The sequence below is a fragment of the Panulirus ornatus genome, chromosome 36 (genome assembly GCF_036320965.1).
Source record: "Panulirus ornatus isolate Po-2019 chromosome 36, ASM3632096v1, whole genome shotgun sequence".
In the NCBI taxonomy this organism is placed as follows: Eukaryota; Metazoa; Arthropoda; class Malacostraca; order Decapoda; family Palinuridae; genus Panulirus; species Panulirus ornatus.
This window is the reverse complement of record NC_092259.1, coordinates 5,012,594-5,038,233: the sequence shown is the minus strand read 5'-3', so window position 1 is coordinate 5,038,233 and position 25,640 is coordinate 5,012,594. Positions and strand designations below refer to the sequence as shown.

At 39.2% G+C, this 25,640-nt stretch overlaps 1 protein-coding gene across 4 annotated transcripts in view; it reads left to right on the top strand.

The window, feature by feature from the left end:
- LOC139760268 (uncharacterized) overlaps positions 1–25,197 on the top strand; it is a 302,578-nt gene extending 277,381 nt beyond the window's left edge. The window contains exons 2-9 of one of the 4 annotated variants that reach the window (XM_071683221.1): positions 159–341; positions 2,398–3,129; positions 4,700–4,750; positions 10,316–10,378; positions 16,485–16,583; positions 17,044–17,919; positions 19,012–19,056; positions 23,615–25,197. In XM_071683221.1, the coding sequence (XP_071539322.1) occupies positions 159–341; positions 2,398–3,129; positions 4,700–4,750; positions 10,316–10,378; positions 16,485–16,583; positions 17,044–17,919; positions 19,012–19,056; positions 23,615–23,650 (2,085 nt within the window). In that variant the 3' untranslated portion in view covers positions 23,651–25,197. Of the gene's footprint in view, positions 1–158; positions 342–2,115; positions 3,556–4,699; positions 4,751–10,315; positions 10,379–16,484; positions 16,584–17,043; positions 17,920–19,011; positions 19,057–23,614 lie in introns of all 4 variants that reach the window. The other 3 variants (XM_071683220.1, XM_071683223.1, XM_071683222.1) reach the window with 3 other exon arrangements.
- Positions 25,198–25,640: the final 443 nt, after the last annotated feature.

Genomic DNA, 25,640 nt, shown 5'->3' with positions numbered 1-25,640 from the left:
TCGCCAATTTTTGTATTTGTAGATAAAGGAATAATTACCTTAGTATCCCTAACAGGATTTGTGGGAAGGTAGAGGATATAGAAGTACGTGTAGCATTAATAATTTTCAGTGTTTCATATTGTATCTGATGTAGATTTTCTCTCTTCCTGTGTTTGCAGGCTAAAGCTGAAGAACAGAAGGAAGAAGTAAAGAAGGAAGAGGAAGCTGCAGCACCACCAGTTGTAGAGGAGAAGAAGGAGGAGGTAGCCCCTGTCCAGGAGGAGGAGAAGAAGAAAGAGGAGGAGGCACCTGCTGCTCCAGTGGAGGAGGCACCGAAGGAGGAAGCAGCGCCTGTACAGGAGGTAATGTCCATGCCATGTCTGCTGCACCCATACCACCACCTGCCCCAACTGCACTTGGACCATTTAACCCCTAGTGTTTAGTATGGTGGTCACCTTATACTGTATACATGATGGGCATCGTATGTTTGCTGGGTGTAAATTAACCCTGCATCAATGTTGCTATTACTACTACTACTGCTGCTGCTGCTGCTGTGCTGTTAAATTGCACTTGTAAAGTCAAAAATGATTGTTCATTACCACTCATGACCGTCTGCAGCTGGTTGGTGTACACGCACACTACTCGCAATACAACTGCTTTATGTATACTGCTTGACATAATATTTATAGTCCATCACATATTATGCTAACATTGTGTTCCAAGACTAATTTTCTGCTTTTTTTTGGCAAAATTCTTTCAAAAGGATAATTGATAATGGGTAAATTTCTTTTGAACTTGGATATGTTCATTCTTCTTCTTCAATTGGTTTGTATTACGAGGGAGCTTCGCCACATGTACCATATTCAGACCATAGAAGGTTTTAGGGCTCGTGTTATACCTATGCTTACTCTAACTGCATAATATAGGTATTTTTTATTGGGAATACTCAACCTGTTTAATGAGATGGACTATAACTGCAAATGCCCAAGAAGTGCAAGTGACTGGGTTCTAGCTCCTAACCTTGATAAACTGATACAACATCTGCTGTGCACTAACAACATTACATGTGCAATTGCATGAACCATGTTTGTGACTAAAGTGAATGTACTTAAAGAAGAAACTTTCATAACTTTTACTTTTTTGGTGTATTTTTGCATCCCTTTCTTGGTGTTCTGTTTTTCTGGAATACTGACTTGTGACCTGGGATGTTTTTCCATTGGCTGCACTCATGACATGACTGCCTTGGCTCCTTGACAATTGCTCTTGCCAGTTTTGTTTGTCTTATGAACTAAAGGACATGGAAGAATTAATAATGTAATTTTATTTTGGGGGAGATCTCGCAAAGCCATGGCAATATTGTCACCCTTCTCCACTACCACACCCACTTTGCACTCATTGCATCATCTGTGCATGAATTTTTTCCTTTCTCCCTACATGTCCAGGCAGCAGACATACAACCCAAGTGGGTTTGCTGGTGCTAAGAAAATGGACAAAGTCCAGTTATTGTCGTCAAAAGGACATTTAAAAGAAATGCCTGCATGATGCCAAACGATGTTGCTGTAATTGTCTCACCCATATGTATGGAATGTACTTTGGTTTTGTTTTATTTTATCTAACATGCTGACACTGTCTTTTACAGGCAGAGCATGAATTTACAAATACTAACACAGTATAAAATTGTATGATCGATCTTGTTGCAGACAAAAGTACATAAGTACTGTAGTTGAAAAGAATGTCAAAACTATAAATCTTTATTACAGCTATACAGTATTCAGTCAGTTACTTTAAGAACAGTATCATGATTTTAAAAGTCTGACAGAGCATGTCAAGTATAGTATGCTTGTTTAATGCTTAATGGTATCATTGCTTAGCAATTTATACTTCAAGAACTTGTATTTCTCACTTCCTTTTTGCTTTAAACTTTCACTAGGTTTGATATTAATTACTTTTAGAATGGAAGTGCATGGGTGGGCGAATGTTTTCTTATTTGAGTTGCAGCGGGTGAATGGGCATTCACTGACCACATATTTCAAGATAGAGGGGTGGCTTCTCTGCTTAATAACACAACCAGTTCAGCTTTTGATGTGCATATTGAAGAGTGGTGTATGTTTACCTTTTGCCACTTGCCCCTTTTAGAGCTTGCCGGAGGCGACATCCGAGGCAGCTCCACCACCCATCAGCGTCCCCCTTCCCCCGGCCACCCCATCCCCCACCCCCCTTGAGCCTCAGGCCGACCATACTGCCCCCCTCGCTCAGCCCGAACAGGTCTCGGAGTCTGAAGCCTCCCCTGCTCCCTCACACACTGAGGTTGAAGTGGCATCAGAAGTCTCCCCAGAATGTGATGTAATTCATCTGTCTGTGGCACCAGTGGAGACCCTTCAGCCTGATACTGTAAAACATGATGCTTTCATTGAACAGGCAGCAGCACCAGCTTCAGTTCAAGAACCTGCAGCAGTTGTAGAGGCCACTCCCGTTGAATCAAGCCCCGTCCAGGAATCCGTACCATCTCCTGTAGAAGCTGCCCCAGTTATAGAATCTCCCCCTGCCCCAGTTGAAGAACCTGTTAAAGTTGCAGAAGCTGCTCCAGTTGTGGAAGCTACTCCTGTTGTGGAAGCTACTCCAGTTGTAGACACTGCTCCAGTTGTAGAAGCTGCTCCAGTTGTAGAAGCTGCTCCAGTTGTAGAAGCAGCTCCAGTTGTAGAAGCAGCTCCGGTTGTAGAAACTGCTCCAGTTGTAGAAGCAGCTCCAGTTGTGGAAGCAGCTCCAGTTGTGGAAGCAGCTCCAGTTGTGGAAGCAGCTCCAGTTGTGGAAGCAGCTCCAGTTGTGGAAGCAGCTCCAGTTGTGGAAGCAGCTCCAGTTGTAGAAGCTACTCCAGTTGTAGAAGCTACTCCAGTTGTAGAAGCTACTCCAGTTGTAGAAGCTACTCCAGTTGTAGAAGCCACTCAAGTAGTTGAAGCCGCTCCAGTAGTTGAAGCCGCTCCAGTTGTAGAAGCTGCTCCAGTTGTTGAATCTACCCCTGCATCAGTAGAAGAACCAGTTACGACAGTTGAAAAAACTGCTCCAGTCATAGAATCTGCTCCTGCACCAGTTCAAGAAGTTGCACCGGCTGTTGAAGCCACCACTGTCATAGAATCTGCACCAGCTGTGGAGGTTAAGGTATCAAATTCTAACCAGGAATCCCTCTTATCTTACCTTACTACCAAAGAGGAGTTGAACCTTGCCCCTGAATCCCAAGATTTGTTTGAAACCACCCCTGTAGTACAAGACCCCCTAACTATAGTTGAATCCCAATTGTGTGAAGCTAACACTAAGCAGGCTCCTAGTTTTATGGAAGAGAACATGGAATTGGCATACAATGGTTATCCAGTTTCAATGGGAACTCCTGAGGTATGGGTACAAACTTCCCAGGAGGTTATAACATTAACAGAGGAAACCACTTCAAGTGTGACAGAGAGCACAAAGAGCTTTGTGTCTGAGCCTGTTGAGGTGAGCGAGGTGGGTTGTGTACAAAGTGGAGCACTTGTAATGAAGTCAGCCGATGGAACCTGTGACAGCTGCCATCACCCTACTGAGCAGGTACATATCACATACACATATATTTTCTGGGAAATTGCCATTTTAAAGAAGTCTTGTATCCCTATGAAATATGAGCTCTCACCTTTTGTTTTATAAGATCTGTCGTATTATATTCAGTATGGCTTTTTCTAAGTAGTAAATTTTTCTTATTTCTGAGCTTTCATCTAGGAGTAACTGTCTACTCCATAGGTGCTTCTTCATCAACTGTCCCGGTACTACAAACACACTGAATTTATGTCATGATTTTTGCCGCTACATGATGTAGAAGTGTGCGAGTAGACCAACCAGACTCTGGAGACGCAAGCCATCAGAAATAAACAGCCGACCAACCTCTCCTTTTTCTTTTTCTGTTAGCCATTGGGGATGTTTTATACAACAACCAACATTATTTTTTTTCTAATACAGGTTATTTAGTGCACAATTCTTAGGTTGCCTTAAGCCATGCAGATTTTTAGCAGCTAATAATATATGTTGCTTGTTCACATCTCATCCTATGTCTATGAGTAGTGAGTGAAGGGTTGCATGTGAGTTTTAAGATTTTCAGGCATCCCAGGTGGACAAGGGATGCCCTCAGAGGCATCCCACATGGACAGGAGATGCCCTTGGAGGCATCCCAGGCAGAGAGGGGATACCTTTGGAGGCATCCCAAGTGGACAGGGGATGATCCTGGAGGCATCCAAGGTGGGCAGGCATCCCTTTGGTGGCATTTCAGATGCTTAGAAGATGCCCTTGGAGACATCCCATGTGGACATGGAATGCCCTAAAGAGGGGTCCTGGGTTGATGGGATGTGTCCATGGACTTCTCATATAGACTGGGGATGCAGTTTTGGAGTACAATGGCACCATGGTAAAATACTTACAAAGCTAAATCTAATGCTTATAATTTTTTTAATAAGATCTAAAGCAGAATGGGCTTTCTAATGGTGGAAATTTGATGCTGTCATTTTAATCATAATTAGATTATTTGTGATGGTGATATACATTACATTGTCCCTAATATATCTACTTGTAATAACAATTTTAATAATAAATTGAAGTGATTTAATTGTTCTCAACAGTTTGATTATAGACATCTGTAATGATGTCTGCTAACTTTGACCAATATTTTCCTTTCAAAACATATTAACAAGTTTTTTAAACATAGGAACAAAAGGAGGAGGCCCCTGCTACTGAAGAGACTGGACAAAAGGTTGAGGTGAGTCATCTTGTAAGATAAATGGGAGTGCATGGTATCTATATTGATAAAGCAAAAATGTCAGGCAATAATTGTTTCTGTAATTATAAGAGATTGATGTGAGAAGTGTCTTAATGAACTTCAGTACAGGAAGTATTTGCTTTAGGAAATTATGTATCTGTAATCTTGCTGAAACTTGACCATTTATATATAGGTTGGATGGCATGTGTTGATACTCCTGACTTTGAATGTGCATAGCCATGTTTTGTATGCGCAGAACCTCCGACTTGGAAACTATCAGGGCTGGTGGATTTTCAATACAAAGATTACTTTGTATCAGTCATCCTCAGCACAGGTTCAGGGATAAAGCTGAATTGATCACTCTTCCTTATATGTTCATATAAGTCCTAAAAATAGTGCAAGAGAAGAAACTCTCAGCCCAGTTAACATCCAGTCTTTTCCTGCATGTATAAATTTATTAGACTATCTTGACTGCTGGGATAAAAGTCTGAAAACTGTACTTGTTAGAACATTGAGATGTACACTAGGGTGAATAACTAAAGGCTTGGTCCTTAACATTCATAATGTTATGCTGGATTGACAGATCAGGCAGATTGTGCACATGATTCCACTGAAGAGAAGAAATGCTATGCAAAATATTTGGGAGATTAGCATAATGTCAGCAGACCATGTGTTCATCTTACGTCCATTAGATGTAAGGAACACCATAAAACCCTTTAGCTGCTGTAAAAGAAAGAAAAAATTAATAAGAACAAGGTTACTAGGTTCACTAGGGCTGAGGCTCAAGTTGATTGGGATGTAAGTTTGAATGGAGAAAAATTGGAGGAAGTGAAGGGTTTTAGATGTCTGGGAGTGGACTTAGCTGGGAATGGAACCATGGAAGTGGAAGCAAGTCACGTGGTGGGGGAGGGGCTGAAGGTTCTAGGAGCGATGAAGAGCAGTGAATGGAACCATGGAAGTGAGTCACAGGGTGGGGGAGGGGCTGATGGTTCTGGGAGCAATGAAAAATGTGTGGAAGGAGAGAATGTTATCTCGGAGAGCAAAAGTGGGTATGTTTGAAGGAATAATAGTTCCACCAATGTTATATGGTTGCAAGGCATGGGCTATAGATAGAGTTGTATGGAGGAGAGTGAGTGTGTTGGAAATGAAATGTTTGAGGACATTATGTGGTGAGGTGGTTTGATCAAGTAAGTAATGAAAGGGTAAGAGAAATGTGCGGAAATAAAAAGAGTGTGGTTGAGAGAGCAGAAGAGAGTGTGTTGAAATTATTTGAACATATGGAAAGAATTAGTGAGGAAAGATTGACAAAGAGAATGTGTGTCTCAGACGTGGAGGGAACAAGGAGAAGTGGGAAACCAAATTGGAGGTAGAAGGATGAAGTGAAAAAGATTTTGAGCGATCAGGGCCTGAACATACAGGAGGTTGAAAGGTGTGCAAGGAATAAAGTGAATTGGAATTATGTGGTATACTGGGGTCGATGTGCCGTCATTGGACTGAAACAGGGCATGTGAAATGTGTGGGATAAACCATAGAAAGGTATGTGGGGCCTGGATGTGGATAGGGAGCTGTGGTTTCGATGCATTACACATGACAGCTGGAGAATGAGTGTGAATGATTGTGGCCTTTTTGGTCTGTTTTCCTGGTGCTACCTTGCTGAAGCAGGGGTAGTGATGCTGTTTCCTGTGGGGTGGGGTAGCACCAGGAATGGATGAAGGCAATCAAGTATGTGTATATATGTATATGTATATTTATATGTATGTATATGGGCATTTATGTATATGTATGTGAATGAGTGGATTTGCCATTCTTTGTCTGTTTCCTGGCACTACCTTGCTGATGCATGAAACGGCAAACAAGTGTTGCACATTACCACTAGAGACTGACTGTGAATGAATGTAGCATTTGTTGTCTTTTCCTAGCACTACCTCGCGCGTGTGTGGGGGACGGGGTGCCATTTCATGTGTGGTGGGGTGGCAGTGGGAATGGATGAAGGCAGCAAGTATAGATACATACATGTGTATGTATGTATATGTCTATGTATATGTATGTATATGTTGAAATGTATAGGTATGTATATGTGCTTGTGTGGGCATTTATGTATATACAAGTGTATGTGGGTGGGTTGGGCCATTCATTCATATGTTTGCTACCTCGCTAACGCGGGAGACAGCGACAAAGGACGATTGAAAATAAATGTGTGTGTGTGTGTGTGTGCGAGTGCTATAACCTGTCATTATATTGTCAAAATTATGATGGAATATGGTTCTACTTAGTAAGGTGGCTCAGTTTTTCTGTAAGTTGCAGATGAAGCTTAATTGTGTATTAGTGTCCAAATCATTCATTACTTTACAGCATCATTGAAGGATAACTGTTTTATCTTAATGGATCGTGATCTGATGATTGTAACTTTATTTTAGGTTTGCACATAGCCAAATTGCTCATCAGGCGAACTTGCATGTTTTATAACCTTTCCATGAATATGATTAGATTCTGAGGCCTTAACCATGATGACAAACACTTGGAATATAGTTATTTTTGGTAAAATATCTTTTATAAAGGATTACATTGCATATGTGTTAAAACTAACCATATGGAACTTGAAAAGCACCTTTTACATTGTCTGAGCTCAAAGTAGAGAGTGCAATTCCATGTAATGCTGGAATTGCAATATAAAATATGTAGCATTTTAACTTCTCTGAAAAGAAAACTAATAGAAATGTTTGTTATTGTTTGATAACAGTACATTACAGATGGAAATAGAATTAAAGAATTTTGGGAAAGACTAGTCTGCCTATCAACAGGTATGAATTTTGTTGAACACACTGCCAGAAATTGGTAGGATCCTGTTTGTGCCAGGTGATTTATTAATTAATGAATTTTGGATTAGAGTATTATCAGATATCCATATCAGAATTTACAGTAATAAACTAATCAAAAAGGAGTACTCGGCTATAGTTAAGTCTACATTCAGTTCAGGAAATGGCATTATTCATAAGTATACATGGTGAGTAGGGTTTATGGTAATCAGGCATTATTGGATTATATCCTAATTGGAAGTTGTGCTAGAGAGAGGCTCTTAAATGTAAATATGCTGAGAGGGGCAGTTGGTAGGATGTCTGAAAACTTTTGGTGGAGGTTAGGGTGAAAATTTGCTGATGCTTTAGGAAAAGAGAAAATAATTTGGGTGGGAAGAGGGTGGCAAAAGTAAGTGGGCTCGTAAAAGAGGCTTGTATAAGGATATGATGGGTGGGATTGAATGCAGAATGACAGAAGGTTAAAGTAAATGAAACTAGAACTAGGAGTAGGTGAGGAATGAGAGATTTATGGAAGTAGTACTTACATGTATGTTACAAGTGTGTGGCATGCAGGATGTGGACATGATAAAAAAAGAGTAGGCCTTGGTTGGAAGAGAGAATTTTTAGTGGAAAAAAGATGAATGGTCATGACTGTAAGGGAAGGGGTGTGAATGACTAGGAGATGTAGAAGAGGAGGATGGAGGGTTGAAAAAGAGAGTGAGCGAAAGTTGGTGTTAGAGAATATCAATATGATTAAAGGGAAATAAGAAAATGTTCTGGAAAGAGATGAATAGTATGAGAATGATAGAGCCAATGGGAACATCAGTGAAGAGAGAAGATGGGAAAGTGTTCACAGAGAATGAAGCAGTGAAGTAGAGATTGTATTTTGAAGGACTCTTGAATGTGTTTGATGATAGGATGGCAGATATGGGGGGGTGCTTAGGACTTGGAGGTATGTGAATGAAAGTTGTAGCAAGTGGTTCAGTAAAAAGAGCAGTTGTGAATATGTGGTAAAGCAACTGAAATGGACTGCATCGCATGTGTCCCCAAAAAAGGGAATGCAGTATTGTTAATTAATTAGCCAGGATTGTCAGTGTATGTATGGTTCAAGGTGGTGATTTGCAGAATGCCCTTATGGTGCCATTGTATAAAGGCAAGAGGGACAATAATGAATGTTTGAATTACAGGGGTATAGGTTTGATGATGGTTCCTTGTAAATTGTATGGGAGAGCAGTGATTGAGAGGATGGTGGCAGGCATAGAGTATCAGATTGAAGACAATGTGGCTTTAGGAGTGGTAGAGGAAATGTGGATTAGATGATATTTTTTGGGGGGGTTTTGGTATGTACTTTGAGAAAGAGATGTTTTATCTGAGACTTTTATGGATCAGGAGAAATTGTGTAATAGAAATGATAGAGATTCATTCTGAATGGTGTAATGAATAATATGGCATGGGAGGAAAGCAGGTAGAAGCAATGAGATTTTATCGAGAGAGTAAGTCATGTGGGCAAGTAGGAAGAGAGGAGGGTGAGGGATGCTAAGTCAAGGTGGGTCTTTGGCTGGGTTGTGTGATGTCATTGTGACTGTTGAACCTGTTTATGGATGTGGTAGTTATGGAGATGGATGCAAGGGTCTTGTAGAGAGGACTGGTCTGCTGTCTGTTGTGTAAAGGATGCTGATGATACTGCTGTGTGAGTGAGTGAGAAACTGCAGAAGCTGGTTTCCTAATTTGGGAGAGTGTTTGAAAGTTGGAGAATAACATTAAGCTTAAGTATAGCAGTAGAGAGAGAGAATTTGATTGGAGCTGCTGTTACTGGGCTGAACCAGAGTTTAGGAAACAGTCAAAGCAAGCCATAGAAAGGGTTTTGGGGCTTGGCTGTGGCTTCAGTGGATTATTCATGACAGCTAGAGAATGGATGTGAGAAAATGAGGCTGTTCTAAATCTGTTCCTGACACAGACTTACTATGCAGGGATTGAACGTTAAAAAAAAAATAGAGGTGAAAACTAGGATATCCTTTGCTTATGGTCTTTCACAGGAAAAATTATTTACTTTAATCCAGTCCACCAGTTTTTCATTGATGTGTATAAGCTGCATCCAGATCTTCTAGAAATTGGTATATTATTAGTGGGTTTATCTCTCATCAGGACACTACTGTGAGAAAATGCTTCCACATCTATACTTCTTGTGAATGTTATGGTAATAAGACAACTTGAGTTGGTTCATCCTTGAAACTTTGGGTGTTGCAATATTAGTCACTCATGATCACAGTTGACATGTGAGAGTCAGTACAGGAGCTGTCCATGGCTTAAAGATGGATGGGACAGCTTGGAAATAGAAATTGACCAAGAAATCAATGATAGTCTTAGATATGCATCTTGGGTATAGTTCACCTCTAAATCATTGCTTACCTTTTTTAAATCTTGAGTTTTGTTTGTCTGTGTTTATTATTGAGTTACGGTTAGTTTCATGTTTGGTTAGTTTCATGAAAATATAGGTTTGTTTGTTTTTTCATTTTCATTTGATTGTAGTATCTAATTGTGCATATGGTGAAGGACCTGTAAATTCGGCAACACACTTCTATGTAATGGGGTTTTAGATTTACTTTCAGCATTTACTTATATGATTGGCTTGTTCCATATGCTTATTATTGTTACTGAAATGTTCCAGAAGTTGTTTGTTTTCGGATGTGTGCATGTGTTTTATATGCCTTGTTTGTCTGTGTTTGTGCTTCCAAATATATGAACTAGGAGATTGATTGCTATTTTTCAGGAGATTGTGGCACCAGCTGAAGAACCCGTTGCCCCTGCTGAAATAAAGGAAGAGGCAGTTAAGGTGAGGGTTACTATAGCTTTTTTTTTTTCTTCTTTCCCTTGGTGTAGTGGTTAATGTTCCTGACCATGACGCATTCACAGGCCCCTTAGGGTTGAGCAATTAGCTTTGAATCCTGGTTGCAGCAGTCGGTCCAGTCTCAATTAACATAGAATACAAAAGAATTCACCCGATTAGTACATTACCGTTTAAAAGCAGCATGTGTTCTGTTTTATATTATATTTCTTTGTAAGCCAGTTTTAATGTAGGGAAATGGTATATTGGTATATTCATTGCAAAGACAAATGATCAATCAATTTATTTTTCATTTTATCTGCAAAATTCTCCTGGTACAGACACAAAACATAAAAGGGCATAATTAATGTACTTCCAATAAGAAAAAATGATGGGAAATGTTTATAAAGTAACTTTATTGAAGATGAAAGTAAGTTTGTTAAAAACTGGTACTTCATTAAAGATAGTGATTAAGAAAGTGGGTGACTGTGTTGTCGATTGGTTGGTAAGGATATTCAGTGTATGTATGGATCATGGTGAAGTGCCAGAGGATTGGCAGAATGCATGCATAGTGCCATTGTACAAGGCGAAGGGGATAAAGGTGAGTATTCAAACTGCAGAGGCATAAGTTTGTTGAGTATTCCTGGGATATCACATGGGAGGGTATCAGTAGAGAGGGTGAAGGCATATACAGAGCATCAGACTGGGGAAGAGCAGTGTGGTTTCAGAAGTGGTAGAGGATGTGTGGATCAGGTTTTTGCTTTGAAGAATGTGTGAGAAATACTAAAAAAAAAAGGATTTGTTTGTAGCATGTATGGATCTGGAGAAGGCATATGATAGGGTTGATAGAGATGCTTTGTGGAAGGTCACAAGTTGCTAAAAGCAGTGAATTTTTTTACCAAGGATGGAAGGCATATGTACTAGTAGAAAGAGAAGAGTGATTGATTCCCATTGAAGGTCGGTCTGTGGCAGGGGTGCATGATGTCCCCATGGATGTTTTAGGATTGGGTGGTTAGGGAGGTAAATGCAGGAGTTTTGGAGAGGGGTGAGTATGCAGTCTGTTGGTGATTAGAGGGCTTGGGAAGTGAGTCAGTTGTTCACTGATGATACAGCTGATTCAAGTAAGAAACTGCAGAAGTTGGTGACTGAGTTTGGAAAAGTGTATGAAAGGAGAAAGTTGAGAGCAAATGTGAATAAGAGCAAGGTTATTAGGTTCAGTAGATTTGAGGGACAAGTTAACAGGGATGTAAGTTTGAATGGAGAAAAATTGGAGGAAGTGAAGTCTTTCAGATATCTGCGAGTGGGAGTCATAGGGTGGGGGAGGGGGCAAAGGTTCTGGGGGCAATTAAGAATGTGTAGAAAGAGAGAATGTTACCTCGGAGGGCAAAAAGGGGCATGTTGGAAGGAATAGGAATTCCAAACTATATTATATGGTTGTGAGGCATGGAGGAGGATGGATGTGTTGGAAATGAAACGTTTGAGGGCAGTATGTGGTGTGAGATCGGGTTGGAGAGATGTGTGGTGATAAGAAGTGTGTGGTTGAGAGAGCAGAGGAAGGCATGTTGAAATGGTTTGGTTATATGGAGAGAATGAGTGGGGAAAGATAGACAAGGAGGATATATGTGTCACAGGTGAAGGGAACAAGAAGTGAGAGACCAAACTGGAGATGGAAGGATGGGGTGAAAAAGATTTTGAGTGATCAGGACCTGAACATACAGGAGGGTGAAAGGCATGCAAGGAATAGAGTGAATTGGAACGATGTGGTATACTTGGGTCTACATGCTGTCAGTTGACTGAACCAGGGCATGTGAAATGTCTGGGGTAAACCATGGAAAGGTCTGTGGGGCCTGGATGTGGATAGGAAGCTGTGGTTTCGTGCATTACACATGACGGCTAGAGACTGAGCGTGAACGAATGTGGCCTTTTTTTGTCTGTTTTCCTGGTGCTGCCTCGCTGAAGCAGCGGGTAGCGATACTGTTTCCTGTGGGATGGGGTAGTGATGGGAATGGATGAAGGCAAGCAAGTATGAATATGTACACGTGTATATGTTATGTCTAAGTGTATGTGTATTTTATGTGTATATGTGCGTTTATGGGCATTTATGTATATATACGTGTATATGAGTGGATGGACCAATCTTTGTTTTCCTGACATTACCTCACTGAAGCAGGGTGTAGCGATGCTGTTTCCTGTGGTGTAGGGTAGCACCAGGAGTGGATGAAGGCAAGCAAGTATATGTATGTGTATGTATATGTGTGTGTGTGGGCAATTATATACCTATAAATGTGTGGATGGTCCATTCTTCGTCTGTTTCCTGGGGCTACCTCACTGATGCAGGAAAATGATCAAGTATAATGAAAAATAGATAGTAAAAGAATAGGAAATCAGAATTTTTGTGGATAGAAAAGGAAGGAAAACAAATCAAGTGAGAGAAGAGCAGATTGGACTTGAAAAGAGAGAGAAAAACGTTTTGGAAAGAGGTATAGATACAGAGGAGAGTTTGTGCAAGGGATAAGTCTGCAGCAGAAAAATCTTGGAAACTACTTTTTACAAAGGATCAAGTTTACAAGGGATTTATTGAAAATGAAGGTACAAGAGCTGAATGTATTAAAGATTTAAAGATAGGAGAAAGAAGAGCAGGTATAAGTTAAAAGAAGTCACTGCTGGGATGAAGTGAGAGGGGCAATTATGTCTCTAAAGAATGGCAAAGCTGTAGTTGTAAATGATTTGAATGGTATGGTATGGTGCTGTTCAGCAGACTTGGAAAGTATTTATGGAAGCACAGAAAGACAATCCAGTGACTGATGAGACAATCTGTATTTTATTGTGAAGAATTAAAGGGAATAAAAGTGATTGTAAGGAATGAGAAACTAGCAGATTCAAACCCTCTAGACCATGTATGCTCACTCTTGTAGACGATATTGTTAAGTGACATAACCACTGATTCCCACCATTTTTCCTTTACATTCCTCGCACATTTTCCAGCTCAACCTTCCCGCTCATATTTTCCAAGCACCCAGCAATGGATGAATTATTGGCACCTGTATATAGGGTTAGTCGTCTGTCTGGAAACTTCCTCAGCATGTCTACAGGCAAGAGGACAGGCTAGTCTTTTTTAAGGTGGCATGGGCAACTGAATACCATAGTCAAGGCCATATTATTTACATTTTAATATATTTTATATTTTTTCATACATACTCGCCATTTCCTGTGTTAGTGAGATAGCGTTAAGGACAACACTTGGCCCCTTCTCTGTTCCTTCTTTTGGAAAATTAAAAAAAAAATGAGGGGAGGATTTCCAGTCCCCCCACTCCCTTCCCTTTTAGTCGCTTTCTACAACACGCAGGGAATACGTGGGAAGTACTCTTTCTCCCCTATTCCCAGGGTTATATATATATATATATATATATATATATATATATATATATATATATATATATATATATATATATTTATTTATTAATATTTATTTTGCTTTGTCGCTGTCTCCCGCGTTTGCGAGGTAGCGCAAGGAAACAGACGAAAGAAATGGCCCAACCCACCCCCATACACATGTATCTACACACACGTCCACATACGCAAATATACATACCTATACATCTCAATGTACACATATATATACACACACAGACACATACATATATACCCATGCACACAATTCACACTGTCTGCCTTTATTCATTCCCATCACCACCTCGCCACACATGGAAAACCATCCCCCTCCCCCTTCATGTGTGCGAGGTAGTGCTAGGAAAAGACAACAAAGGCCTCATTCGTTCACGCTCAGTCTCTAGCTGTCATGCAATAATGCCCGAAACCACAGCTCCCTTTCCACATCTAGGCCCCACACAACTTTCCATGGTTTACCCCAGATGCTTCACATGCCCTGATTCAATCCACTGACAGCACGTCAACCCCGGTATACCACATCGATCCAATTCACTCTATTCCTTGAACGCCCTTCACCCTCCTGCATGTTCAGGCCCTGATCACTCAAAATCTTTTTCACTCCATCTTTCCACCTCCAGTTTGGTCTCCCACTTCTCCTCGTTCCCTCCACCTCCGACACATATATCCTCTTGGTCAGTCTTTCCTCACGCATTCTCTCCATGTGCCCAAACCATTTCAAAACACCCTCTTCTGCTCTCTCAACCACGCTCTTTTTATTTCCACACATCTCTCTAACCCTTACATTACTTACTCGATCAAACCACCTCACACCACACATTGTCCTCAAACATCTCATTTCCAGCACATCCACCGTCCTGCGCACAACTCTGTCCATAGCCCACGCCTCGCAACCATACAACATTGTTGGAACCCCTATTCCTTCAAACATACCCATTTTTGCTTTCCGAGATAATGTTCTCGACTTCCGCACATTCTTCAAGGCTCCCAGGATTTTCGCCCCCTCCCCCACCCTATGATTCACTTCCGCTTCCATGGTTCCATCCGCTGCCAGATCCACTCCCAGATATCTAAAACACTTTACTTCCTCCACTTTTTCTCCATTCAAACTTACCTCCCAATTTACTTGACCCTCAACCCTACTGTACCTAATAACCTTGCTCTTATTCACATTTACTCTTAACTTTCTTCTTTCACACACTTTACCAAACTCAATCACCAGCTTCTGCAGTTTCTCACATGAATCAGCCACCAGTGCTGTATCATCAGCGAACAACAACTGACTCACTTCCCAAGCTCTCTCATCCACAACAGACTTCATACTTGCCCCTCTTTCCAAAATGCTTGCATTCACCTCCCTAACAATCCTATCCATAAACAAATTAAACAGCCATGGAGACATCACACACCCCTGCCGCAAACCTACATTCACTGAGAACCAGTCACTTTCCTCTCTTCCTACACGTACACATGCCTTACATCCTCGATAAAAACTTTTCACTGCTTCAAACAACTTTCCTCCCACACCATATATTCTTAGTACCTTCCACAGAGCATCTCTGTCAACTCTATCATATGCCTTCTCCAGATCCATAAATGCTACATACAAATCCATTTGCATTTCTAAGTATCTCTGATTCATTCTTCAAAGCAAACACCTGATCCACACATCCTCTACCACTTCTGAAACCACACACACACATTTGTTATACTTGTTTGTCGTTTCATGCATCAGCGAACAGACAAAGAATGGCCCATCCACTCGTATACACATATGTATACATAAACGCCCATACATATACATATCATATACATACACGTACACAGACATATACATACACATGTACATATTCATACTTGCCTGCCTTCATTCATTCCTGGCGGAAGTTAAAAGAGCAGGCATGAGATAAGACCTAATATTGCCCTTCACTGAACTAAGGTCCACAGGAGGACAACAAAGAGGTACCAAATTTTAAAAATGCCAATTTACAGGAAAATGTTAGAGGCCTTTTCCCATGGAAAAGACGAGTGAAGAATAATCTGATTACCAACTGTAACTTTCTTTCCCACCATTGGGAGGTTATGCAAGGAACAGATGATGGAACCCATGAAGAAAAAAAATCCTCAGTTCCTTTTATTTAACATTTAGGTGGAGGGGAGGAATTCCATCTCCCCCATTCTTGCCTCTCCAGAGGACCCCCAAAATTTTTAGTGTATTGTATTTATCACCTCATTAGGATGTCTATCCTCTTGCAACCAGTGCTGTTTTTTTACCTTTCACTTTGCCACTGTGAAATGATACATTTAAGAAATACTGATTTCAGGAGTCCCTACTGGAAACTCCATCATCCCCTTATTGTTTACTAGGCTTGTAGAAGCAATAGTCCTTTTGAATCTTTATCTGAAAGATTAGAGTGGCTTAGTGGCTGATGTACCATGTTTCCCCTCTGTGTCCATAGTATATTTAGTTCAGGAGTCATAATTTGTGCATATGAAGAGTACAGTTGGATTATTTTATCCAGTATTGCCAGTTTGCTAATATTGTTAGTGTGCTAATTTTGCTCTTGATATGAAGTTTAGATTTTTTTGTACTTAAAATGTTGATTTTTTGTTTTTCCTTGGTGGGATAATACTTTTGGGTTTTTCATTTCAATCTCATTGTACCAAAATTTTCTCAGATAAAGAAATATTACTTTTTATCATGTAGGAGGAAGCTGCCCCTGTAGTTGAGAGTGCCCCTGTTGAGGAAACTCCCACTGAAAAAGAAGCCCCAGTTGCTGAGCCTGTACAGGAAAAGACTGAAGAGGTAAGTGTATAGTTGTAGCTGCTTTTTTTTTTTTATGGGGAATTCATGTGTTGGTGACATTTCTGCTCTTTGGTTTCTGTTATTGTGGCCCTGTTACTAGACATAGGGGTTCTACAAGTGGTGTTCTTCTTCAGACCTGTGTGATCCTAGGAAATATGTGGCTTTTGTGTAGAGTGCATTTTGAATTGGCAGGTGTTATTCATGTATTGTGCAGTTTGCATCTGCCATGTAATTTTCAAAATCTAAATGTTTACTTCTTTGCTTTCTTAGTCCTATAGCATTGTCTTTCCTGTTCAGATTATCCAACTGAACACAACAGCACTGCAGCACCTTCATTAATTAGCTTTAAATAACTGAATCTTAGCTGACAAGCACTAATGGCTGCCAAGTCTGTCAGTTGATGCAGTGTTGCGGTGTGGCTGGTGCATGTATGCCTTGTGCTGATGGGTGCCTTCATCAGGTGGAGGAAAGTGTTGCCAGTACGGAGGCTCCTGTTGTAGAGTCTCAGCCCGAGCAGAAAGCTGCCCCTGTTCATGAGACTGCTCCAGTCCCGGAGAAGAAACCTGAGCAGGAGTCTTCTGCTGAGGAGCAAATAGCTTCCGAGGAAGTTTCCCCTGTAGCTCAGGAGGTTTCTCCACAGGAATCTTCCCCTGCCATGGTGGAGGTTTCTTTACAAGGATCCACCCCAGCTGTAGAGGAGATTTCTGAGAAGGAATCTGCCCCAGTTGTAGAGGAAATTTCTGTACAAGAATCTTCTGTTGTAGAGGAGGTTTCTGCACAGGAATCTGCCCCTGTTGTAGAGGAAGTTTCTGTACAAGAATCTTCTCCAGTCATAGAAGAGGTTTCTGCACAGGAATCTGCACCTGTTGTAGAGGAAGTTTCTGTTAAAGAATCTTCTCCAGTTGTAGAGGTTGTTTCTGCACAGGAATCTGCACCTGTTGTAGAGGAAGTTTCTGTTCAAGAACCTTCTGTTGTAGAGGTTTCTGCACAGGAATCTGCACCTGTTGTAGAGGAAATTTCTGTACAAGAATCTTCTCCAGTTGTAGAGGAGGTTTCTGCACAGGAATCTGCCCCTACTGTAGAAGTTTCTGTACAAGAACCTGCTCCTACTTTAGAGGAGTTGTCTGCGCAGGAATCTACCCCTGCCAAGGAGAAGGTTACTGTTCAGGAAAGTGCCCCAGTAAGTAAGGAGGCTCCTGCTCAGGATTCTGCTACCCTAGTGGCAGAAGTAGCTCAGACCACAGAGATTGCAGCTGAACCCACACAACAATCAGAAGCAGTTCAGACCAGTGAATCCACACCTGAACAGAGTGCAGAACAGGATACTACACAACAGGTGAGACTTGCCCACAATTACCCACATCCACCCAGAAAACTTAGCACTCTTTCACCAACTTACAGAGCTCACTCGCAACTAATATACTGCAGGATAAATTCTTTCATATCCAAGTGTTTAAAGTTCCTAATTAAAGAGCTATTTTAAGATTCATTCACTTTGTTCCCTTCATTCACAGCTCATGGATTTTAATCCACATGAAATTTTAAAATCCTCAGAGTGTCCCCAAGTGTTTAAACTCAGTTTTGTATTTCAAATGATGATGACCATTTTCATATAGGATATACTTTATTTACCAAATTTATTAGATAAACATGGGAAATGTCCCAAAATGCTCTTGGCTAAATTTTTGATATGACAGTTTGAACTATCTACAGATTTTCTCAGCAATTCAGTGTCCTTTCATCCATCTACGAAATGCTTGCATTGGTTTTGAAAACATTTGGATTAATTCTTCAAATCTGAAAATAAGTGAAATCGTATCGTTATGACTATATAAACATTCGTTACTTGTATAAATCAGTAAGTTCACTAAATCCTGTCTCGCTATATCTTTGCTTACAGATAATTCAAAGCCCATGTTTGACATTGCGAGTTGATACATAAATGATATACTCTTTGTAATCACAATTATGGGCAGTCATGCTAATAGGCAACCAAGGTATTCTCCAGTTCTCAGAAAATATACAACAATTCCACATCAAATTTGCTGAAAATTCATATGTAAACACATAAAGTATATGAATTGAGTGTTTACATTGAATGTATGTTGTTGTTATTGACACTTTAACATATATAACATGGCATGCCATAACATAAATGCCTGAGTATGGAAATTCCCTAATTAGCACACTTCAGATTTTCCCCTCTAAACTAATGTGTCCTTAATATACTGGTAAAGTGTTAAAACTTTTAGTGCTTTCGGGTTTTGTAAATTTGGTTTTTGGGTGCATTATTTGGGCCTTGTTGCTTTTTTTATACAAAATGAGCGAAGTAATGGGGTATAGTTATGATGCACTTGTCTTTACTTTGTGGTTAGTTATTTTCTTTTAGTGCCTCCTCTTCACTTTACTCTTCACTTGTACCGATAAGGTATCCGAGGCTGCTGCCAAACCTGCAACTGATGATTTAACGAAGGTATGTAGGAGCATTTGATATGTCAGGTAAAAGTAATTAGATCTTGCTTTAGTGTTTTAGTAATTTTAGATCGTTACAAAAGCAATGCATTGCATGATTTATTTTGAATCTCCAAAAGATACCTGTATGCTTTTCATATGATATGCATTATAGCAAATATCAGTCATCTACATTATATATATATATATATATATATATAATATATATATATATATATATAATGTATGTGTATGTTTGTATGGAGAATGAGTTAGTGTAGTTGAAAAATATTTGATATGATTAGTATAATTGAGTGATTACATATAAATTCTAAACCTGTGCTTACAATAAGCCTTCCTACATTATGTTTAGTCGGCAAGAATAACCTTAACCAAGTAGAAAATTAATACTTCTGAGTAACTTTCTTTTGATTTTCTGGCAATAAAGTGGGTCTACCTTATTTAGTCAGGATAGTTAACAGCAAAATTTGCTGTTCATATAATGGGACACTGAAGTTAAGACCATGTTAATACTAGCATATCTGGAAATCTTTGATGAAGGGCCAACTTTCAACGATTGAGGACCAGAGGAGAGATGTTTCACATCAGTAAAAAAGACCTGAGCATCAGATGGAAAATCTGCTGAATATGAATAAGCCACATTAATGTTCAAATTTTTTTAAACAACTTAGATTGTAAATTCATTGATAATTTTCAGCAGTAATGGGAAGGGATAAATATAGAGGAGGTAAAGCACTGGCAAAATTGCTTGGACTCGTAGGAGTTGACTCACATTGTGAGGAACACGCCTTACTCTTATTCTTGTTTGCCTGGCTTGAAAATGTTAAAGTACATATTGTGATGGCATAATATTTCAACAAACATAAATATCACATACTGAAAGTTTTACGAACTCTTAGTGACCATTATGGTTGTTCCTGATGCTGTGTAAACACTGAAATATGCTACTGATGGGAAGTGGATCTGAATTTTCTTGGCAGTGGTTGTAGGATACAGATGCTGAACTATTTTGCTCTTTATCAATATATAATACACGAGGACATAAAAGGATCCTAAAGATACCTCCTTTATTTGTTGATGTTATATTATTAAAGAAAAGCCATACCAGTACACCACTATAAGCATAGATTTTTTTAGTCTTAATGCATTTTTTAAAGGTCAAAGCAAAATAATGATAGATTCCTATCCCACAAGCAGTAGCAAAATGGTTTGCATTTGTTTCCCATTTATGACAGTCACCTCGTAAGGAATGCCATTGTCAGATTTCATAATTTTGATCTGCATTATAGAATAAGGTTTGGTACCTATATTATTCTAATTTGATTATAAAAGTAAGGAAAGAAGTTAGCGTGCTTTTTTCTTGTCATGTAATTCATGATAATGGCAGAGCAAAATGATGTACATTGAGTTTCCTCGCCATGTGTTTTAGTAATCCAACTACCTACTTTGCCACCACCAACACCCAAACATTCAAACCCTCTTATGAGTTTAGCTGATAACTCGGCATTGTTTTTCTTAAATAAGATTTTAGGGTTTGATAAAGTTCTAGTTTAGGGGGCACCACAGAGGTAACTGCCAGTAATAGAATTTTACACTGAAAACAGTGTTTGTATCTAAAGGAAATTAGGTAAGTTTTGTATAGGTTTTGTTGATTTCTGTGTCCCATACTCTAATGGATGTCACATTTTCCAAGATCAGCATAGCCTTCCTTTCTATGGCATAAGTAAGGTTTACACAGGTTCTGTTGAATTTTAGAAGTATTGCCTGCCCCATTATCAGATGCACTTCCACTTTTTATTTGTTTATATAGTGATTTGATGCACTTGCACTTTTTATATGGATCACTAAACTCCACATAACTGTAGTGCAAATACCACTTGATATTATCTACCACTGATTTCATAAAAGCTTAGCAATCTACTGTAACATCATTATGCACAGCTGAGGTGTAACTGAAGAACTCGTTTAATTGTGCTATACAGAGGCTCAAGGCATCTTGTGCCACCACCATAGATCAGTTTACAGTTGCTGGTACGAAAGCACAGGCTGTAGATCTATGTAAGGTCCCCTTTACTGGGAAATGTCCATCTGTGTAAGATCTGGTTAAAGGGGTAATATTTGAATTTAAGAATATGCTTATTAAACTATTTACAATATACATTAGACCTTGATTAGAATATGCATGCAAAGTTTGGTCTCCTCTATTTGGAAAAAAGCCTATATGCCAAAAAGTAGTGCACATCCTTCTACGTCGGTGTTGATGGAGATGGGCTCTGGATGATTACAGAGATCTTCCTATTATATGTAAGATTATTATCTTTTTTTTAGGTGTGGCTTTGTTCTACATGTACCTAAACACACTTTATGGGTGTTTTTTTTGCCAGGTGTGACCACATATCATGCATATAATAATGTTTTTTTACAATGCAATATATGGTTTATATTGTATACACATTTATCTAAGTATATACTTGTCATTAACACACAATATTATTGACATGAATAAATAAGTTATCTATTTTGATAAGATATAAACAATGATACAAGAGATTGTTTCTTTTACTTGAAAATTGATATCAGGTACTGCATAAAATCTAGCTTCCAGCCTTGATGCCACAACTACTGTTTTTTGCCAATTGATGGACAAGTATGATGCGTTATGTGTTATTTCAAGCTATGTTGTTTGGTTGGGTACTACTGACATTTTTGAAATTCAGAAGAGGGCACAAAAGTTTAAAGCCATAAAAGTAGCTTTTTACAATGTATGTGCATTACCTCGTCTAGCCATGAATGGGGTTTAGGGCAGTGAAGGATGCTGACACCTTTTTTCCAGCTCTCTTGTTAGATTGCTATTTCCTTTGTGGCGGGGTGGCAACGGGAACAGATGAAGGCAGCAAGTATGAATATGTACGTGTCAGAGGTGGAGGGAATGAGAAGTGGGAGACCAAATTGGAGGTGGAAAGATGGAGTGAAAAAGATTTTGAGTGATAGGGGCCTGAACATGCAGGAGGGTGAAAGGTGTGCAAGGAATAGAGTGAATTGGAACGATGTGGTATACTGGGGTTGACGTGCTGTCAATGGATTGAACCAGGGCATGTAAAGCATCTGGGGTAAACCATGGAAAGTTTTGTGGGGCCTGGATGTGGAAAGGAGCTGTGGTTTCGGTGCATTATTACATGACAGCTAGAGACCAAGTGTGAACGAATGTGGCCTTTGTTGTCTTTTCCTAGCGCTACCTCACACACGAGGGGGGAGGGGGGTTATTTCCTGTGTGGCGTGGTGGCGATGGGAATGAATAAAGGCATAGTATGAATTATGTACATGTGTATATATGTATATGTCTGTGTGTGTATATATATGCATGCATTGAGATGTATAGGTATGTATATTTGCGTGTGTGGACGTGTATGTATATACATAAGAAGGAACAGAGAAGGGGGCCAGGTGAGGGTATTCCCTCAAAGGCCCAGTCCTCTGTTCTTAACACTACCTCGCTATCGCGGGAAATGGCGAATAGTATTAAAAGAAAAAAAAAAAAAAAAAATATATATATATATATATATATATATATATATATATATATATATATATATATATATATAATTGCTGTTTCCTGTGTCAGCGAGGTAGTGCCAGCAGACGGACGAAGAGTGACCTATCCACTCATATACACGTATATATACATAAATGCCCGTATATGTACATATACATATATACACATGTTCATACTTGCCTTCATCCATTCCTTTCACTACCCCACCCCATAGGAAACAGCATCTCAACCCCCAGCTTCAGCGAGGTAGCACCAGGGAAACAAACAAAAAGGCCACTTTTGTTCACACTCAGTCTCTAGCTGTCATGTGTAATGCATAGATACCTCCCTATCCAATTTATGCATTTAGACCAATTTGAGAAATTAAAAGAAAATGGACTAGAATTAAACACTTTAATGTATGGAAGAAATGGAATAAGAAATTCAAGAATTCTAAGATATTTAAAAAGGAGGCAATAAATGAATGTTAGAAACCCTAGCAAGGAAAATAGAGATACTCAGTATTTTGTCTAATGAAATAAACAACCTGAAAGTATGAAGAAAAATTTGGAGAAATGATTATGATAGCAAATAATGTTAGTATTGAAAAACACACGTGAAAAATGTTGCATGCCAGCTGTAACTCGAAGCAAAATATGGTCACTGATACTCTTAGTTAGATAGGATCTCTCTCTCTCTCTCTCTCTCTCTCTCTCTCTCTCTCTCTCTCTCTCTCTCTCTCTCTCTCTCTCTCTCTCACACACACACACAAATATTGAGAATCTACCTTGAAGCATAATACACTTCAAATTCTTTTGCATCCTTGATTATCTTTACATGTAGCAGATGTACATTTGCTCTGTATCATGTTAGCAGATGCACATGTTGCACTATACCTTTACAGTATTGTAGTATTCCATGCTGATAAGGACAGGTTTTCATTTTATATTAGTATGACTGTTGTATTGTAAAATGTAATGCCATTTTAGCATAATCAATGGTGTAACTTTATTTCCTGGTTTTACAGAAAACTGAGGGTGAAGGTGAGAAGGTAGAGGAGTAAGCAGATTTTGTGTGCAGTGCCACAAGCCATTCCACCGTGAAGCTTAGTCGTGCCCCCTTCCCACCCTGGAGTCAGCAATTATGTAAAGCAGCAGCAACACAACTGCAGTTTAGTGGGCTGCTAACCAAAATTGGTTATTCCTCAAGATTTTTGAAAACACGTCCACTTGCATACCAGCTATTAGTATTAGCCCTTTTTTTTCTCTTGAAGAATACACACCAAGTCCACAAAACTTTATTGAATTGTCTGTCCAGCCTGCAATGTATGGAGGTTATTGTCCTTGGTGTGCACAAAAGGAAAGTGATTGATAGTAGTGTTGCTGTGCCTTAACACAAACCATGTTCTCTCATGGCCAGTGTAGAAGGTTCTGCAAGCCAGGTATATGGGGTAAGAGGATAACTGATGCTACACGACTCAGTTTTGTGTTTTACCCAGCATAGACAAACACAGATTAGTCTTAAGTGGAGATATCACAAAATTTAATACACTTTTCAGTATATGCGGCAAGACCTGATTTATAGATGTTGGTGTAAAAAAGATATTGGGGCGGCTTAGCCTCACCCTGTGTGTGACTGGTCAGCTATCTGCCAATAGGAAGCCTAATTGTGTATGGCCGCAGAAGTGAATTGTGATTGGCAAGCCCTCCCATTCACATTCCTCCCACTTTGTATGATGGAATTCGTGATTTTTCTATGCTCTCTGTTGAATGGGTTTGTGTGATGCATCATTTGACATGGTTCTTTTAAATTGTTGTTTCCAAAGGGAGGAGTGTGAATGGGTAAAAAGGAAACTTTTTGTATAGTTTGTATTATGTATTGTGAATAAGGGTGAAATTTTTTGCTAGATCAAGAAACTATTATTAAAGCTAGTGTAAATTCTAGAAGACAAAAAATGAAAGTTATTGTACCAGTAGTGCTTATAATCCGACAGTACTTTTTGTACTTTGAACTAGACAAAGATATGATTGTATACCCAAATCTGTCATTAGGATATCTCTGTATTGCTCCTTTTTTTCTTTTTTTTTCTTTAACTGCTATGTTAAGTCTAGTTTCCTTGATTGTTCCATGACATGTGCTTCTGCCTGCTAGTGAATAAGGCCTAAGCACCATAAAAATTGCTGTTGCATCATATTACCCTGCTAAGGAATTTGGTAATATTATTAACTGTTCTGCATTCTCTTCTAATAATCTAAAATTAGAAGAGGTAATATAGATATTTGCAGAATTGAATAATTGATTCCAGTTGTCTGAATACTGTAAATGTAAGCAACTTCAGTATCATAATTTAGCTAAATCATAACATTTTACCCTTTAATCCCTAGGAAGAATTTTTATTCATATAATGCAAAGGCACTTATTGGTTATACTGAAATAGTTTTATTGCTAATTTTAGTGGGGTTTATGCATTTTTCCAATATACAGAAAGAAGCAGTTTGCACAAGACTTTTGTCCTGGAATTGGCAATAAGCAAAATTTTACTGGTGCTTTGCTGTTTTTATATCTTGATTTGCTGTGTAATAAAGGATATTAAGAAGTTTACACATTGTACTGCTGTTGTTTGATTGATATATATTCCAAATTTTGAAATTTGATTATGGTAAGTAAAGGAATTTATGGTATTAATCAGAGCCCAACCAGCGAACTTGGTGCATTGCAGTAACTTGTTCCAACCATCTTTAGTTAGGATGATTTTTAGGTGTTGGTGCATTACAGTAACTTGTTGCAACCATCTTTAGTTTGTGATATTAGTAGTCAAACTAAAGTATGGTCTGATACAAAAGTTAAGAAAAATCAGGAAAGAAATTGTTGATTACAGATATGCCTTTTCAGTGTTTGACTTTGGAGGTAAAATTGATGAAGCAGCATTGCTAAAGGTGACCCTTCACTTGCAGTGTAACCTTAAGCAGTTGAAGTCTAGTAACACTTAATATGCTCCATAAACCATTAAGTTGTGAAATATATTAACATATACTGAACACTTGAATGGTATG